This window comes from Mustela lutreola, chromosome 4 (genome assembly GCF_030435805.1).
Source record: "Mustela lutreola isolate mMusLut2 chromosome 4, mMusLut2.pri, whole genome shotgun sequence".
NCBI classification, from domain to species: Eukaryota; Metazoa; Chordata; class Mammalia; order Carnivora; family Mustelidae; genus Mustela; species Mustela lutreola.
This window is the reverse complement of record NC_081293.1, coordinates 42018082-42037169: the sequence shown is the minus strand read 5'-3', so window position 1 is coordinate 42037169 and position 19088 is coordinate 42018082. Positions and strand designations below refer to the sequence as shown.

Sequence of the window (19088 nt, the reverse complement as noted above, 5' to 3'; positions counted from 1 at the left end):
TTACTTCAGTCATGAATGTAATTTTGTATAGAATATCTGGGTTATAATAAAAAATTAGAAGACACAAGAGAAAGCAGGAAAATGTGACCAAATATCAGGAGAGGAAATAGCCAGGAGAGAGAGAGAGACCCAGAGGTAATCCAGGTGGTGGAATTATCAGACAGACACGTAAAGATAACTAAGGAGAAAAGAATGCTAATGCTAGAGGATCTAATGGTAAAAGTGGGCAACATGTACGAGCAGATGGGGATTTTTAACAGAGTCAAGGGAGCTCTACCAAGGAACGAAATGGAAATTCTAGAAATGAAAACTGTAATGTTAGAAGTGAAGACTGGGTTTACACATGGGCTTAACAGCTTCTTCCCATGTCAGAAGATAGGATCAGTGAATATGGAGCCCTGTCAATGGCACATTCCAATGTAACTAAGGAGAGAGCAATGTAACTAAGGGGAGAGGGAGAAAAGAACTCCTCCACCTGTGGGATAATGTCGGTCTGAAGTGTTTTTACTTGGGGTTTTTGAAAGAGGAGAGAAGTGACAGAAGACATTCTTGAGGACACCGTGGTCAAGAATTTCTAAAACTGATGAAAGACCTCGGTTCACAGAATCGAGAACTCAGCAAACCCCAAGTAGGTTAAATACAAAACAAAAAGAAACCAATGAATCCACAACAACAAAAATCCCAGACCTACACACATCATAATCAAACTGCTAAACACTGAAGAGTAGATCTCACAAGCTAGTGAGTAAAAGACACAGTAACTACATGGGAATAACAGTATGAATTATGGCTAAACACTCACCAGAAAAAAACTAGAGGCTTCAAGACAATGGAGTAACATCCACAAAAGTGCTGAAGGAAACGGAACCAAACCAAACACCCTAGAATTCTGTCTCAAGAAGGAAGTCTGCAAAAACCAAGGTAAACAAAGGTATTTTCACACAGATTAAAAGGTGAAAGAATTTGTTTCTAGCAGATATGAACTGCCACAAAATGCTAAAAAATGTTCCACAAGGTAAAGATAAAAGAGGCCAGACCGAAACTTGGGTCTGCAGAAAAGAATGGAGAAAACCAGGAATGTTAAATAACCCAGACCCGTATGTTGGAAAACCTTCTGGGACCTTCCCATATAATAGATACCCACAGACTATTGGGTATTTAAAGCAGAAATGTTAAAACACGGGGTTTACAGATTTTATAGAAATAGAATATAATACCACAAGAATACCAGAAGAGGGAAATGGAATTATGCTGTCCTAAATTTCATACGCTGAATTAGTGCACTTTTATTTGTGTGCGTGGTCATAACTTCAAACTCGTATTTTAGTCACTAGACCAACCACTAAAAATTAACACAAAGAAGAAAACTATAAAAGTGGTACATATTCCCATGTAAGATTAACCACCTTGAACATTGCCCTCCTACTGTACACTGAAAAACAGGATTAAAATATATGAAACAGCCACTTTCAGACATTGGAAAACAGTCAGTGCAGGGTAGTGACCCTTGAAAGAAATGACATTGTAGGTGCCCAGCACATGGCCTGTAGGCACTTGCTAGACTGTAGGAGAGTAGAAAAACCCAGATAGAGCCCAGAGAAGAGTTCAGAGAAGCTAAAGCACCTAGAATTTGTGGGATAAACCGGAGCAGAGAGTACTATATAGAAGCCCATAGAACTAGGAGACCTCTGGAGATCTATAGAAGGGTCCTCTAGAATCTTTTGATGAATTCTCATCTGTATATGTGAAGTTTGAAACCCTACAATGCTGGGGAAAGCCACACTGGAAATCAACATGCTGAACAATTCCAGGAGCTCACATAGACCTCAGAGTAGTGTGTGTTTCTACTAGGCATCGAGGAGAGACTGTTTCTTTCTTTCTTTTTCTTTTAAAGATTTTCTTTATTTATTTGACAGAGATCATAAGTAGGCAGAGCATCAGGCAAAGACAGAGGTGGAAGCAGGCTCCCTGCTGAGCAGAGAGCCCAATGTGGGGCTCGATCCCAGGACCCTGAGATCGTGACCTGAGCTGAAGGCAGAGGTTTAACCCACTGAGCCACCCAGGTGCCCCGGAGAGACTGTTTCATACATGGACATTGGCTAGACATCTTGGAGTGGGGTTAAATTAGCCATAGATCAAAGCCACCTCTAAGCCCACCCTAGCAAAGCTCAGAAGCATGTTTGGAAAGTCTCAAATGAATTGTAAGTAACTGAACTGTGAGCCAAAACTGAATCAATCGTTCTCTAAATGAATACAGTAAAAACCAACATCCAGTAATGAAAATGTCTAGCATCAAATACTTGAGTGGGAGGAAAATATTTCTACCTCTTTTATGTGTCAAAGGACTTGTATCTAGGGGTTGTAAAGAACTGCAAAAACCCAATAGGAAAATGAACAAAAGAGGAATTGTGCAGTAACAAAATGAGGAAAAGCCATGACTTTCCAAAGGAAGACATACCAATGGTCAGTAAACACTTGGGAAGGCACTGAGCCTCATTTAGTCAGCAGGGGAGTAATGCCAATGTAAACTTACAAGGAGGTACCATTTCACACTCTGTAGAAAGACTAACAAGAGAAAGACTAACTGTCCTTAGCCTTGGGGATGGTGTAATACAACCGGAACCATACATTGCTGGTGATTGTGCAAAATGGCACAACTCTTGGGGAGCCATTTGATAATTTCTAATGAAATTGAACACATATCTGTCTTCTGATTTGTCAGTTCTACTCTTTGGTATTTGATGAAGAGAAAGGAAAACACATGTCCACAGCCTTATTCATAATAGCTAAAAATTGGAAACCACTGAAATGTCTGTCTACAGGAAAATGGATAAATTGTGGTGGTTCACAGGTCCCGACAACTATTACACCCAGCAATGCAGAGGAGTCTCAGAACCCTGTGTGCAGGGAAAGAAACTAGACATAAACGAACGTATACTATGTGGGTTATATGAAGTCTAAGAAAAGGCAGAACTATTCTACAAGGATAGAAATCAGAAAATAATTGTAGGTTGGAGAGGGAGGGACAGTGTTGAGGAAAGAGCAGGATGGAACTTCCTGAGGTCCCTGCAAATGTGCTATGTCTCATTTTGGGTGATGGCTACATGAGTACAGACAGTCATCCACAGTTATTGGTACAGGACTCCTAAAACCTGTGCTTATTATCAAACATTTAATTACAAAAATTTAAAAAATTTTAAAACTAGGGAAAGACTGTTAAAATTTTAAAACTAGGGAAAGAATGTTAATGCAAATGCTCTAGGTGCTGGGGTATATTTTAAGAGATTATTATTATTATCACTTTAAAAGACTTTATTTGTCAGAGAGAGCATGTGTGAGTGCCAGTAAGGGGAGTGGCAGGCAGAGGGAGAAGCAAGCAGAGGGAGAAGGCGGCAGAGGGAGAGGGGGGAAGCAGGCTCCCTACTGAGCAAGGAGCCCTATGAGGATGAAGATGATGATGGTGATGGTGATGATGATGTTGTTATTGTTGATGATGGTGATATAGGACCTGGACTGGACCAGGCCCCTGGGATCATGACCTGAGCTGAAGGCAGACGCTGAGCTGATGAGCCACCCAGGTGTCCCACACGTTAAGATATTAAAGGTGAAAGGAAGAAAGTGTGAGGTTAGGTCAGGTAGGTAGTTCTGTCATCTGTACTTCGTTCAGTATACTTCCTGTTTCAGCTCGCTGAGCAATGGGTTTTAACATCTGAATATTTGATTTCTTGGAAGTTTAGCGTCTCATTGCGAGCTCATTAAAGTGAGAAGTGAGAGACAGAGAGAGAGAGAGAGACACACCTGAGTGGGGGAGGGTAGAGAAGAGGAAGAGAGAGAAGGGGAGGGAGGGAAGGAAGGAGAGAGAAAAATGGGTCCAATAGGAAGGAAGCAGAGGATTAACAGAGCTGTTTTCTTAAAAGCCATTTATTATTTGCTTCATTAGGAAGTTTATAGTGAACCTTCCCAGTGGAATTCTTTGATAGTGAAGCCTTTTTATGCTGAAGTTTTGTTCTTTCCACACCTCTTTAGATGAGCCAGTGCTCTGTGAGGATCCTTGGTGACCCAGTGGCCGGGTTCTAGCACGGGTGTGGGAAGACAGAAAAGCACGTGGCAGTATGGAGCAGTGGTGACGGGGAGCGTAGGCTCTGTCGTCCTGTCCTCTAGCTCCTGCTCCATGACCTCCAGGCTGTGTGACCCTGGTCAAGTGCTCTGAGTGGGGAACAGGGAAAGCAGTTAGGAGGCTGTTTTCAATCAGGGTGAAAATCCTGTTTGAACCAGGATGAGAGCAGGTGAAGAGGGAGAAAAGTGGCCAAATTATTTAAAATTTATTTTATTTTAAAAAAAATTATTTTTTTATTAAAAAAATTTTTTTTCTAAAGATTTTTTTTCATCTTTTATTTATTTGACAGAGTGAGAGAGAGAGAGAAAGAGCTCACAAGTAGGCAGAGAGGCAGGCAGATACAGAAGGGGAAAGCAGGCTCCCTGCCAAGCAGAGAACCCTGATGCAGGGCTCCATCCCAGGACCATGAGATCATGACCTGAGCCTAAGGCAGAGGCCCAACCCACTGAGCCACCCAGGTGCCCCAAGTGGCCAACTTCTAAAGGAATCTTAAAGGGCTGGCAAAAGAGATTTGATGAGTTAAGAGAAAAAGAAAGCAGTCAGTGAGAAAAGCTTTTTGGCTTGAGTTGCTGGAGGGATGGGGCCCCATTGGCTGAGTGTGACTTTTTACAAAAGAATGTCAGGGCTTAAACTGCAAGGTTTCCCCCCCACCCCCTTTGGTTTGTTAGTTTTGTTTTTCATATATTTTTAGGGAATGGGTGGAGATGGTAGCAATCCGGGGGATTGGCAGGCAGACCCCTGACTTAGAGATTGTGATTGTCCCACTTTGAGTTCCTTCCTTTTGCTATTACATGGTTGGGGGGGGGAAAGCAAAGTGCGATATTTTAGGGTTTGACAGGAATTCCTTAGAAAGCGTGAGCCTCAGACAAGTTGACATCTTACTGTCCAAGACATTTTCCAGGAAGACTGGATCCAAAAGGTTTATTTATTTTATTATTTTTTTAAATTTATTTTTTATTTTTTAAAGATTTTATTTATTTATTTGACACACAGAGATCACAAGTAGGCAGAGAGGCAGGCAGAGAGAGAGGAGGAAGCAGGCTCCCTGCTGAGCAGAAAGCCCGATGTGAGGCTTGATCCCAGGACTCTGGGATCATGACCTGAGCCGAAGGCAGAGGCTTAACCCACTGAGCCACCCAGGCGCCCCGGGTTTATTTTTTTTAAAGATTTATTTATTTATTTGTCAGAGCGTGAACACAAGCAGAGGGAGTAGCAGGCAGAGGGACAAGTGACTCTGCACTGAGCAGGGAGCCCCATGCAGACTCCATCCCAGGATGCTGGGATTATGACCTAAGCCCAAGGTAGACACTTAACCAACTGAGCCACCCAAGGACCCTGGATCCAAAAGGTTTAATACCTTTTGTCTGCAGTTTCATAAGTACCTGTCTGCAGAACCTGATGGCCAGATTCTTTTTTTCCCCTTGGCTGCCAAACACGTTAATTCTCTTCTCTACGTCATTTAATTCTTATCTCCATTGTGAGATTCTCAAATGCATGTTGTAATTTTTAGATACTATTCAACCGTATTTCCGTTAGTATTTCATTATTTAAAAAATTGTATAAGAGGGGTGCCTGGGTTGCTCAATCAGTTGAGCATCTATCTTGGGCTCAGGTCGTGATCTCAAGGTCCTGGATCGAGCCCCACCTTGAGGCTCCCTGCTCAGTGGGCAGTCTGCTTCTCCCTTTTCCTCTGTTCCTCCCCCACTGCCTGTGCGCTCTGTCTCTAAATAAGTAAATACATGAAAAATCTTTTTTTTTAAAAATTGTACAGGAAAACTGAACAGAATGTTTCCTTTCTCCCTTAAATTGTTCCTACTATTATGTTTCTGATAAAATGTATTAAGAGGTACGCTCTTCACCAATAGGACATTTATTCATGCATTTGTGTGGTTCTTAACTTGGTGACTGTATAATGTATCTCTAAATGAGACATATGAACAGTGGAAAGGGAAACTGACTGACCAGGCCACCAGGATGGGACTCTTCCGGGCAAATCCAAGTGTCTGGTCACAATATTCCGATGGTAAACAAGCAGCTAGGTTAAGGCTTGCTTCCTGTTTAAATGCTGGGACTTTTAAATGGGGGGTGGAAGGCGCATGTCTGCAGTGGGGTGTGGGAAGGAGACCTTCCTGCCGCATTGCACGCAGGACTAAGGAGGCTCACTGCTTGACATTAACACCAAGTGGTGATGGGCCCGTGATGACATTCCTCACTTGAAAGCCAGTGTTGCAAAGGAAATCAAGGTCATGCAAGCAGATTGAAGGAATTACTTGTCTGCTGCCTTTGCCTTAGTAGCTTAGTTTAGTTACAAGAATGAGTAGTAGCTTTAAATCGCAGTTGCTTCTGTTTTAGGACAAATACCACACCTTTCATCCTTCCATAGGTCACATAAAGTGTGGCACTGGTCTGTCATTTATTTATTTATTTTTTATTAATTATTTTTATTAACATACAATGTATTATTTGCCTCAGGGGTTTCAGGTCTGTGAGTTGTCAGGCTTACACACTTCACAGCACTCACCATAGCACATACCCTCCCCAAAGTCCATAACCCAACCACCCTCTTGTTCTGTCATTTTATTTTAGTTTTCTTAAAAAATTAATTATTTATTTGACAGAGAGAGATCACAAGGAGGCAGAGAGGCAGGTAGAGAGGGAAGGGGAAGCAGGCTCCCTGCTGAGCAGAGAGCCCGTTGCGTGGCTTCTTCCCAGGACCCTCCCCGCACCCTCCCCAGACCCTCCCAAGACCCTCCCAGGACTCCCAGGACCCTCCCAGGACCCTGGGATCATGACCCGAGCCAGAAGCAGAGGCTTTAACCCACTGAGCCACCCAGGCGCCCCTTGTTCTGTCATTTTAAATGGGAAATTCCGGTACTAACATTTAGTGGTTACTAGTGACAATCTTAAGAGTAGAGTTCAGCGTGAACGTACACAATACGGGAGTTACTAATATCCCATATCACTTCTTAGCACAATGACGTAAGATGACAGATTGGACTGATGCAGTGAGGTTAAAGCAAAAAAAAAACTTTATTTTTTGTCACCGCTAGTATCAGTCACCATGGAGGACACATATTTTTCTTACATAGAAGGGGGAAATGGTTTCTAACTTCAATATAAATCGTAGTAAACTGAATACTGTTTTAAAATATATAATCTTTCTATATTTAATTTTTAATAGTCTCCTTGTTTTATATATAGGGAGAAGGTTTTTTTTTAGGTGTTATTATATGTCTTTATGATTTCTAGTGGCTGTGTAGTTTGTCTTTGTATGGCTGGGCCATAATTTATTTAACTGATCTCAGTGGGTACACTTTGTCCTCACCATTTTTTTTTTTTTTTAAATTTTAGACAGCACTGCTATGAGTATCCTTGTAGTGAGTGGGTGAGAGTGTATATGATGTTTTTTCTTTGAGGTTAAACTCTTAGGCATATAACTGTGGGGCCAAGGGGATGCAGAATTGTAAGACTTTTGGTATCCATTGCTATATTGCCCTCCAGAAACGCTTTCATAGTTTAAACCCCTATGAGTAGAAATCATTTCCTGCAACCTTGTAATTTTAAGTGAATCTTTCTAGTTTGATGTTTTCTCACTAACTTACTATTTTTTCTTTCATGTTATTACAAGGATGCATGTTTTCTTTGTTTTTAACCTTGTATTTTTTCTGTGCTGTATACCTGCTTATCTTCTTACTCATTTTTTTATTACTCTTTATAAATTAAAGACATTTATCCAAATGTAATTTAAAATTCACTTTTTTTCTTCTCCCTATTTGGACATATCTAGGGAAATGCAGATGAACCCGTAGTAAAGTAGCTCAGTACCCTTACTAGTAAAATTATTTTTTCAGATGCTAACAAAGTTGTGTCAAGCAGGAACTCTCAGCCGTCCTTTGTGGCATTATAAACTGTTCAATTCTTTTGCAAATGACATAGTAGTATATATTAAGAACCATAACAATGGACTGTCTGTGACCTAATAATCCTATACCTGGGAGTTTACCACCAAAAAATAATTGAAAAGTGATGTTGAGGGGCACCTGGGTGGCTCAGTGGGTTGAAGCCTCTGCCTTTGGCTCAGGTCATGATCTCAGGGTCCTGGGATCGAGCCCCGCGTCGGGCTTTCTGCTCAGCAGGGAGCCTGCTTCCCTTCCTCTCTCTGCCTGCCTCTCTGTCTACTTGTGATCTCTGTCAAATAAATAAAAAAAATAAAATAAATTCTTTAAAAAAAAAAAAAAAAAAAAAAAAAAAGAAAAGTGATGTTGAATGTCCCAAATAATTTATTGCAGCAAGGGCTATACTAATGACAAGTTAGAAACAAATTAATGAATTGGAGAGTAATGGTTAACTAAATTAGATTCATCATTAGAGTATTAAGTGAGCATTAAAAATGATTGGGAAGATTATAGATTGACATAAAAGGGTGGCCCTATAAAAGGGTGGCCCTATAAAACCATCGAAGCAGAATACAAAATTATTTCAATTTTATGGTTACAATTATGTAAAAATACACATAAGAAACAAAAACATGGATGAAACACCATGGGCTGATTTTTGTTTGTCCTACCAAGTATGTGTATGTAGAGTTTCCAGGGTTTGAGACTAACATTCACTGAGCAAGTAGTGTGTACTCATCTCACAACAGCTCTGTAAGATGGGACATGGTGTTATTCTCAATTGACAGATAAAGAAACTTAATTCTCATTTGATACGTAAAGAAATTTAATCTTTTATTATAGTTGTTTTCAGATGTCTACAAAAGTAGCAAGAATAGTAATGATGAGCCCAGTGTAACTCTCACCTAGCTTCTACAATTCCAAGTTTACATTTTTAGTAAGTTGCAGAGTTGTAACCATATCTCTCCTACTCTGAAACCCATGCTTCTCAACACAACCCTGTCTTGCCTCTTTATTTTGTTACTTAATGCTATCGAATAACTTTATGATGCTTAGCGTTTTTGGTAAAATGGGCATGGAAAGGCATTATAACAGTGAGTTTTATAAGGCAGAGAAAGGACCCTCTTTTAACCACATATATTTTGTAATAAGCATTTTTAGTTGCAGTGTTCTGTAAAGACAAAACTTGCTGATACAGTTCATCCTGTTTTATAAATCTTTGACCCATTCATCAGACTCTGACCACTCTAAAGATAAAGGGTTATGGTTGTATTGGTCTTTCTGACTGAAGTGGCCTTCTGCAGATTGAGAAATTGGCTAATCATTAACTACAGTAATGGATATGTACCCGCAATTTTCATCTGGTATCTTAATGAGCTTTAACCCTCTGAGTACACCCCAAACATATCCTGGAATCATTGCAATTTATCAGTTGTCTGTAACTTAACTTTCTACTGTGTGTATTTTTGCTTTGATAGATGATTTGTGCCCCCCCCCCCCAATCCTATTCTCCTGTTCACTCACTCACAACTCCTGTCAGTTACAGAATTTTGTAGCAGCAGCTTAGATATAAAAACCTTCGAAAAAATTCTTCTTCTTTGAATTAAGAGGACCATACTCTCTAGTCCATTTTTTGGTGTGTGTGTGGGAAGTTCCATACTTAGTGGGGGGTACATTTAAAAAGTAAAGGCATACTGAAATAATTATTAGGGACACATAACCTTGTGTTTTATGGAACTGATTCATTTCAGATGTCTGTTGTCCTGGGAGATCTTCTCTGAACTCTCAAGATATCCCTGTGTGCTTCCCATGTAGGACTCTGAATCTTGGGGACCTCTGACCTCATGGCCTTGTAACCATAAACTGTACTAGAGTTGAGTCCAAGGAATGGAATCCAGTCTGGATACAGGGTATAGCAAGACTAGAAGGATGTCTGAAGTTGGGAGAGTGGTTGGTTAAGTATCCATTGATAAAGCATAAGTATCCATTGGGGGATATTTAGTAGTTAAATGAATGAGACCAGGTGAAATTCTGCAGAGTTGTGTGGCGTGAAAAGAGGACATGGTCCAACATGAGAGAGAAAGAAGAGCCAGAGAGGAAGAGGAACCAGGAAAGCGTAGCATTCTAGAAACGGAGGGAAGAGAGTTTTGCAGTTAGAGTTGCCCAGTACTGTGAGTACTTATTTGACAATTTGAACTTCACTGTTGTCTGAACAGAGGTAAGAAATAGAAATCTGACTGCAGGACCTTCAGGAGAAAAGGTTAAGTGAGGACCCAGAAGCAGTGAGTGTCTTATAGTCTCTATAAATGTTCTGAAGGCATGTGTGTCTCTTGGGTAAGGCAACTGAAGCTGCTTTCTGGGCTCCTGTGGTGGAGTGGAGAGGAAGGGGACTTGGGGACTATGTTGGACTCCTTTTATTCTGAATTGATTTGATTTTAAATTAATCTAATTGTAGTCCTAAGAGCCTATGAAAAATGCAGATAATGGGCTGTCCTGCTTTGGTTGGTTGCCCCCCCTCTTCTGCCTGCTGGACACATCTCTGCATTTAATCCTGTGGCAGGTCAATAGCACTATTTAAAAAAAAAAAAATATTTATTTATTTGACAGAGATCACAAGTAGGCAGAGAGGCAGGCAGAGGTCGGGGTGGTGGGGTGGGTAGCAGGCACCCTGCAGAGCAAAAAGACCAATGCAGGGCTTGGTTCCAGGACCCTGAGACCATGACCTGAGAGGAAGGCAGAGGCTTAACCGCACTGCCACCCAGGAGCCCCTCAATAGCACTATTTTATAATGTCATTTTGTTGCTTCCATTAGACTAGAAGCTACTGAAAACTCCTTGTCATTGCTGACTTCTCATTACCTAGCATAATGCCCAGCACGTAGTATTAAGTATTTGTTGTATGCATGAGTGAATGAAAAAACCAGCAATTATCTATCTCTTAAGCATAAAGTAATTCCAATCCGATGCATTCTCACAGAATCAAAAGAGAATGTTTCAGGGAAAAGGAACTTATAAACAGTTTCAAATGGCAGTAAGGAAAGGATCGAAAACTGACCTTTGGATTTAGCCATTAAAGGGCATTGGTTTTCATAATAAAAAGCATTATAGCTTTTTACTATAAAATGACTGGAATAAGAGCCATATTTAAGTGTGTTGGAGAATAAATGGGAAGTAAGAACAAAGAAACAACATAGAGTTTGGGTCCCCCCCCAACACTTTTTGAAAGATTTTATTTATGTGAGAGAGGGCACAAGCAAGGGGAGCAGCAGAGGGAGAGGGAGAAGCAGGCTCTCCACGGAGCAGGGAGCCCTACACGGGGCTCTATCCCAGGACTCCTGGATCATGACCTGAGCTGAAAGCAGACACTAAACCCACCCCAGAAGTTTGTTTTTGTTTTGTTTTGTTTTTTAAGGATTGAGATTAAAGGGAAGAAACCATTGGAGAGAAACCCAGATATTTGCGAGAGGGAAGGTCATTATCACTGTAATTTTATGCATTTGATTTGAATATGAGTATTTCCACCTGCTAGTCAGCATAGTTTCTCCCTGTTCTGCTTGATTTGAAATGCATCTTTAGAACTTGAAGGTTTTGACTGTGCTATTTGGGGCCCCCTAGTGGCCAATTTAATAATGACACATTAGTAGTAAAATGATTGATCCACTAGATCTGTTATTCCTTATGCAGGTTATTCTTTCTATGAGGATTAGATAGGGTGGGGTATACAGTTATAGTAATTAGTGAGGCTTAGTCCTCTTTTATATATCAAAACTTGTCACCTAAACTTACCTCTATTTTGCTGCCATAGTAAGAACTCACTATTGCGGTGTATCTTTGTTGTAACTGCTAACACATTACTAACTGCCATCATTGTGCTCAGCTCTTACTCTGCAATCTTAGATTTTTTGGACCATCATATTCAGTTTGGAGATTGTGAAAGAAAAGCCTAAATTACCAAGCAAAAAGGTTTTGATTATTATGAAAATAATACATACTCATTATTCATCACAATAAGCTTTTAAAAAATATAGAAAAATTTTAAAAACCATCCTAATGTCGCCTCTCAATGTTTTTTTTTCTAGGGGTTTTTGACATGTTTTTTTTTTTTTAAGATTTTATTTATTGATTTGACAGACAGAGATCACAGGGAGGCAGAGAGGCAGGCAGAGAGAGAGGAGGAAGCAGGCTCCCCACTGAGGAGAGAGCCTGATATGGGGCTTGATCCCAGGACTCTGGGATCATGACCTGAGCTGAAGGCAGAGGCCTTAACCCACTGAGCCACCCAGGGGCCCCGTTTTCTAGGGGTTTTTGTATCATAAAATATATCTGAACAATATAAGGAACACCTCTTTAACCACACCTCATTAAAAAAAAAAAAAACCAAAAAACAAACCAAGCATGTTCAGTACAATTCAAGCCCTTTGTGTACCTTTACCTATTACATTCCTATTCCTCCCTCCTGAAGGTAACCACAATCCTGAATTTGGTGTTTTATTCTCAGAAGTATTTAAAAATTCAGTATTTTAATTTAATACTGACAGCTGTACTTGTGGTGAACATAGCCTAATATATAAACTTGTTGAATCAGAATCACGAAGTTGTACAACTTATGTAACACAGAAACTAATATAACTTTGTGTCAATGATACTCAAATTATAAAAATATTTAAAAATTCAATATATCAATGCCCAAATTTATATACTCTTCAGATTGTTTCTTTGATTTAAAATTGTATTTGTGGGGAGCCTGGGTGACTCAGTCAGTTGAGCATCTGATTGTTGATCTCAGTTCAGGTCTTGATCTCAGTGTCATGAGTTCAAGCCCAGCTCTGGGCTCAAAAAAAAAAAAAAATTGTATTTATAAAATATATCCGTGTTGACCTGTAACTCTTGGCTACTTCTTTTTGCTGCCATATGGTAATCTTTCTCTGAATATCCCATGATGTAACCATTTTCCTCTTCATGAACTTTTAGCTTCTAAACTTCTTTTGCTTAAAAAGTCTCCCATGATCATTCTTGTACATATATAAAATCCCCAGGGTTCTCCAGAGCAGAAACTTGGAAGTGGAACTCTTTGGTTATGTGGTATGTGTATCCTCAGCTTTACCAAATTGTTTTTCAAAGTGGAATGCTGATTTACTGCTCTACCAGCAGTGTGAGAGTTCCTCAATCTTGGCTATCATTAGACTGCTTTAATCTTTCTGCAGTTCTGTGGGTATGAACAGTATTTCTTAAGAACAGCAAAGAGAAGACTTGTATTACAGATATTTCAAGCATATACGAAAGCAGAATGATTACTCCTGTGAACCTCTATGTGTTTCTTCACCCTGATTAACACATGGACCGTCTTGTTTTATCTACACCCTTAATCTGCTTCCCCTCCCAGGGTTCTACAGGCATCTGGGCTGTCACCCCATCTTACCTGCAGACACTCATGCGTCTCCAGCCCTCTTTCATACATAGCCTTGGTAGCATTATCCCACTGAAAAGTAACAATAATCCCTTCATGTTATTAAATTTAGTTTCTCCAGTTGTTTGTAATATTTTTACATTTGTGTCTTCAAATCAGGATCTAGATAAGGTTCATACATTATAATTGATCTCAGTCTACAGAGCCCCTCCATTTTCCCCTACAACATCTGCCTTGTGACATTAGCAGTCATCAGTGATTTTTGCCTAGACAATATACTCTACTCATTCATTGGGAGTTGCAAAATGGTGCTATTCTATAGTTTCTTTTTTCTTTGTTTATCAGCAGGATATCTCTGTAAAGAAAGATTTCTTCAAATAGTTGGGTCTTCTTGAGATACTGTTAGTAAAGAAAGAGAGGATAAAATTTCTTTCATTCACCAGATTTTTTAAAAAAGATTTTATTTATTTATTTAAAAGATTTTATTTATTTATTTGTCATAGAGAGAGAAGCGAGAGCAAGCACAGGCAGACAGAGTGGCAGGCAGAGGCAGAGGGAGAAGCAGGCTCCCTGCCAAGCAAGGAGCCCGATGTGGGACTCAATCCCAGGATGCTGGGATCATGAACTGAGCCGAAGGCAGCCGCTCAACCAACTGAGCCACCCAGGCGTCCCGAGATTTTATTTATTTGATTGAGAGACAGTGAGAGAGGAAATACAAGCAGGGGGAATGGGAGAGGGAGAAGCAGCCTCCCTGCTGAGCAGGGAGCCCAATGCGGGGCTGGATCCCAGGACCCCAGGATCATGACCTGAGCCAAAGGCAGATGCTTAATGACTGAGCCACCCAGGCTCCCCTTAATTCACCAGCTTTTGAAACAATTACTTAGACACCAGTATCCTCCCCAGGTCACTGAGAAAGTTTGTTTAGTTATCTTTGTGAACTCATGCATTTAAACAAATTGGGTGTGTTCCAATCCAGTATAGTAATCATTCTCAATGACAGAGTGCTCAACTTTGGCCGATGGGAACTTCTCTAAGATGACCCCTGAGTTCTTCTGACACCACCCTAGCAGCGTCTGGTAGTTTTCTTATTTTCTGGGATGACAAGATGTTTCAGGCTCACCTCGTACATTTCTTGCTCCGGACCTGAGACCAGCAATTTCTCTAAGGAGTTCTGGTCACGTAGCCATCCTCTGCACGGCATATACTGAAATTCCCGTTTCTCAGAAGGGAAGCCACTGTTCATCACAACATTGTTTACATGGGTAGTTTAGGCAGGGTGAGCCATTCTTATCAAGGAACCGTGGGAAGCCTCCTGGAGTCTAAATTCCTAGACGCCAGCCTGGGCCCACCCTGCAGGCCAGCCTTTTTAAGGACAGTAGTCAGAGGCCTGCCGTGTTAACTCTTTTCTGCACAGCTGCCTGTTAGACATTCTGTTGCTGTGACGTGTGAGTGGAAAGTTGGTTAAGGAGTCAGTTAAGGAGTTCAGGGGAGAGGTTGTGATGGGGGTGTAATGTGATTGTCATTAGCCCGGGAGGGTATTCAGAGCCTGGAGACAGTATGGTCATCCAGGGAGGGAGCACAGAGACTCAAGGACACGCCCCCGGGCACGAAGTCCTGGCCTTGAGGAGCCGGCAGAAGACACTGAGAAAGATTACCCGGTGAAGTAGTGCCACCTGGAATGAGGACTAAGAGCGGGTAGAATCCCCAAATCCCAATAGTAGAGTGTTGAAGAAGGAGGGCGAGGTCCTCGGCGTCAGATGCGGCTGAAAATGGAGAACGGACTCCTCGTGGCAGTGTGGAGGCTACTGGGGACCTTGAAACGTGCTGTGTCACTGGGATGGTTGGGACCAAAGCTTGACGGGAGTAGGTCTAAGAGAGAATGGGAGAAGAGGGAGATAGACAATTCTTTCAAGGAATTTTCCTGCAGAGGGGAGCAGAATGGTTGGAGAGGCAAAGGAGCCAAGGAATAACAACGTGAGAAAAAATAGCAGCACGTCCGTATGTTGATGGACAGGCCCCAGGACAGAGAGAAAAATCAACGACCTAGGAGAGAAGGGGAGAGTTTTTGGAACCTGAGGAAGAAAAAAGGAATAAGCTCTAACATTTAAGTAGGGAAGAGATGGCCTTGCGTAGAAGCATGGACAGTTCATCCACAGTAACAGGAAGGGGGGCACAGTCTCTCATAGGGTAGGGCTGGGTTGGTAGGTCTGTTGTTGACAGCTTGTAAATAGAGATGGTCACCTGCTGCACTCGAGGAGTGGGGAAGCGATGCTGCAGATTTAAAGAGTGAAGAGGTATGGGAACAGTGAGCTTAGTGAGTGGAAAAGGAAAGACAGATTGCGAGGTACCCCCTGGAGGTTAGTGGTCATGAACTTAAAATGAGACTAGTTTTCCGTTGAAGGTTTTTGTTTGTTTTCCTAGTTACTTCTAGCCATTGGACTCTGGGTGCAGGGATTGAAGCTGGTTAAGGAGGGAGGTGAAGAATGAAGCTGTAAAGATGTGGTCCCTACAGTCAGTCGTAGGTCCCGCATGTTCAAGGAGTTGCCGAAGTCGTGCATTTAGAGGGAGTAAGTAGGAAGAGGGGAGAAACTAATCGAAGCCCTGAAAGCTTAAATCAGGGAAGGATGTGCAGTTACGGATAATAGGAGGGTATGCAACTTTAAGAATGGGTAACTGGGGTAAGATGGGCAGTACAGTCCCTACAGGCGAGGAGGACAAGGACCCCAGAGGTCGGGGGACAGAAGGATCTTCCCCCATTGATACTGAAATCACAAGAATTCTAAAATGAGAGAAATGATTAGATTTGGAGAAGGTGACAATGAGCCAATCCTCAAGGATGTTGAGAGTGACTGGCGATCCCAGTTGTCATTTCGTGAGGGTTCCCCCTTTCTGTGGACTTCCAGACTTCTCGCACCGCCACACGGACTTCTCATGATGTGAAAACTTCCTGCCTTTTTACAAAGGACCCTGTACTCTGGTTAAAAGTCCTTAGTCATGCCATCGGTCTGCCCAACTCTGCCTTTTATAGCTGCTGTTTCTTTTGTTTAAATGCTGTCGGCCACAGTGGCTCACTTCCCCAGCAGATGGTCATTTCCTGTTTATAGGCTGTCGGATTCGGTACGTTATTTTCAGAGTATTCGTTTACAGTCACTATTTTCCCCTCCTTTCTGTTTAGGCCAAGAACCTTATCTGTCTCTTTGTCCCTGTAGCACTGTGAGAAAGCTCTTGGCAAGCTCTAGGACCAGACCTAGTACGTAAAGTCCCTTTGGAAGTCAGGGATTATCAAGTAAATAGGGTGTGAATCTTCATTTTTCATCTCAGGAAATAGGATGCTTCTTTAGATGTACTTACGCCAGGTGCCACAGTTAATGACAAAAAGTTTAAATCACAACGGATCCCTTTTCTCTGTGTGTTACAGAATGACTACTCTTAATCTTTGTATTTGTGTTGCCGAGAAGACTGAAGAGTACAGGACAGGAGTCACTAGCTGTGCTAACACATGGGCCCAAGCACCGAGATGACACAGTCACTTACTTCAACGGCTTGAAGAGAGAGCCTCAGTCTCAGGTTTTCGTTTTCTCTCCCTCTTGGTTGGAGCCCTCTATTTTGTCTTGGGAATCAGGTTCACTGTTATGGGAAGGAGGCCTCAGAGCTACTGAGATAACCTCTGGAGTAAAGAAAACAGGAAAGGTAAAGGTGACTAGAGTACAATGAAACAAATACCTTCTTTTTCCTTCTCTACTAACTTATTATTTAAATGTGATTAAACATCATTTGATGTTAGTATACTTAGCTTTATTTTTTTAGAGTCTTTTTTTTTTTTTTAAAGTATCTCATTTAAGTGGCTGTTTTGATTTCTCAACCAAATTTGATTTCTCAAACCAAAATCTTTTGGTTTCTTGTATATTTATGAAGTTTGTAGTTAAATGGGATATCAGTACAAATAACCTTTATTAATTAGGTTTTTAATTCGTAGTTTAGGTGACATTTTCTTTTGGCATATTATTAAGTTAATATCAATGTATAAAGTTTCTAGTGACAAAATACTCATTTTAATTTTTTTCAGAAACTATGAGTGGAGGATCTCAAGTCCACATTTTTTGGGGTGCGCCAGTTGGTCCATTGAACATGACCATATCACCAGAACCACCTTCTTTAAGGTCTACTGAGAACCGCTGGAAAAAAATTCAGCTTTTATACAACCAACATTCTTTACATCTGAGGGATGAAAACTGCATACATGGAACTCTTGAAGACCATCCAGTCCTAGAAGCCAAGGGTCCTCCCCATCTTCCTAATGCTCGTTTTTTAACAGACTCTACTAGTGAACCTGTTCATGTGAACGAAGACTCTCTACACTGTATGTCTGAAACACAGCCTGTAAAATCCCAGGAGGGTCCCCCTTTAGGGATGAGAGAGAAAACCAGCCCCGATGTGCAAATATGCAGATTTAAGGGCAAAGTTCAGCATTTAACTGAAGAAGAAAAGTTTCCAAAGCTTCTCAGCGAAAATAAGAAAATTACAGATGAAGAGCATAAAGATCAGGCAAATACATGCGGTCGGAACTTCCGGAAAAACTTCTTTCAGTTAGACCGTAAGTGTGCACTAGATCTGGTCTGTAGTGCGGAACAGATTAGTACACGGCCTGGAGCGAAGGAAGCCAAGTGTGTGCCCACAGAAGGCTGGCATCATGAGGCACTCAGCCAGGGTCTGGAGATCTTTTCCTTGGACACAGAAGATAAGCCAGGGTCCGAAGCTGTTGGAAAGGTCTCTACTGATACTGAATTTCTTAGTATAATGACCTCCAGCCAGGTGGCTTTTTTCTCTCAAAGGAAGTCTAAAGGACACAATATTACAAATAAAGGGCCTGTAAACATGGAGAGCAAACCAAAGGCAAGCCATAGGGAAGTAAGAATGCTTGAAGATGATCTGACTCGGCCCAATGAGGACTTTGCAGGAGGATGTGAAAGTGAACAAAACCAAGCACATTCCCTGGAACTCTTCAGTCCTATTTGTCCTGAAACAAAAAGTAGCGGCACTCCCATGAAATCTGATAAAGGTCTGGAGGAAGATACAGGATCTCAAGCACTTTTCAATTTTGAAGATAAACTGCTGCCCAGTGCTGTACATATTGAGTCATACAGCTCAGGAATGCTGTGTTCCCAGCAAAACGGCTTCCACAAAAGTCCCATTAAAAGAAGTTGGACCTTTCCAAAGCTCAAAGAAGACAAGCTGACCCATTCCAGAGCTCTGTCTGAAGTCCTCCCACCATTCAAGAAAATTAAGTTGGTCTCTGATGCCGGAGATCCCACTGCAGCCATGGACCAGAGGAATGTGTCTACACTTAAGGGGATTAAAAAAACATCATTAATAAAAAATTGTGATTCTAAAAGCCAGAAGTATAATTGTTTAGTCCTGGTATTATCTCCATGTCATGTGAAAGAAATAAGTATAAAGTTTGGACCAAATTCTGGCTCTAAAGTGCCTTTAGGAATAATTGTGGTAACGGACCAGTCAGGAATTCAGAAGAAGGTCTCTCTGTGGAGGGCTGCGGCATTTTGGGCACTTACAGTGTTTCCTGGAGATATAATTCTGCTCACAGGTAAGGTCATTTTTGGGTAGCTGTAGGCTTCCCCCAGCTCCCACTTTAGGCCTTATTACCGTTTTCC

The 19088-nt window shown here is 41.4% G+C and overlaps 1 protein-coding gene and 1 long non-coding RNA gene across 3 annotated transcripts in view; one reads left to right on the top strand and one right to left on the bottom strand.

Moving 5' to 3' along the window:
• Window positions 1-19088, top strand: part of SHLD2 (shieldin complex subunit 2) — an 88495-nt gene that overhangs the window by 34812 nt on the left and 34595 nt on the right. Inside the window, exons 4-5 of one of the 2 annotated variants that reach the window (XM_059169691.1) lie at window positions 16838-16986; window positions 17486-19021. In XM_059169691.1, the coding sequence (XP_059025674.1) occupies window positions 17491-19021 (1531 nt within the window). In that variant the 5' untranslated portion in view covers window positions 16838-16986; window positions 17486-17490. Of the gene's footprint in view, window positions 1-16837; window positions 17110-17485; window positions 19022-19088 lie in introns of those variants that run through there. The other variant, XM_059169690.1, reaches the window with a different exon arrangement.
• Window positions 3904-19088, bottom strand: part of LOC131828738 (uncharacterized) — a 29578-nt gene continuing 14393 nt past the window's right edge. The window contains exons 3-5 of the long non-coding RNA XR_009352557.1: window positions 16954-17086; window positions 13432-13491; window positions 3904-4206 (exon numbers count right to left, since the gene is read on the bottom strand). This is a non-coding gene — a long non-coding RNA (uncharacterized LOC131828738). The remainder of the gene's footprint in view (window positions 4207-13431; window positions 13492-16953; window positions 17087-19088) is intronic.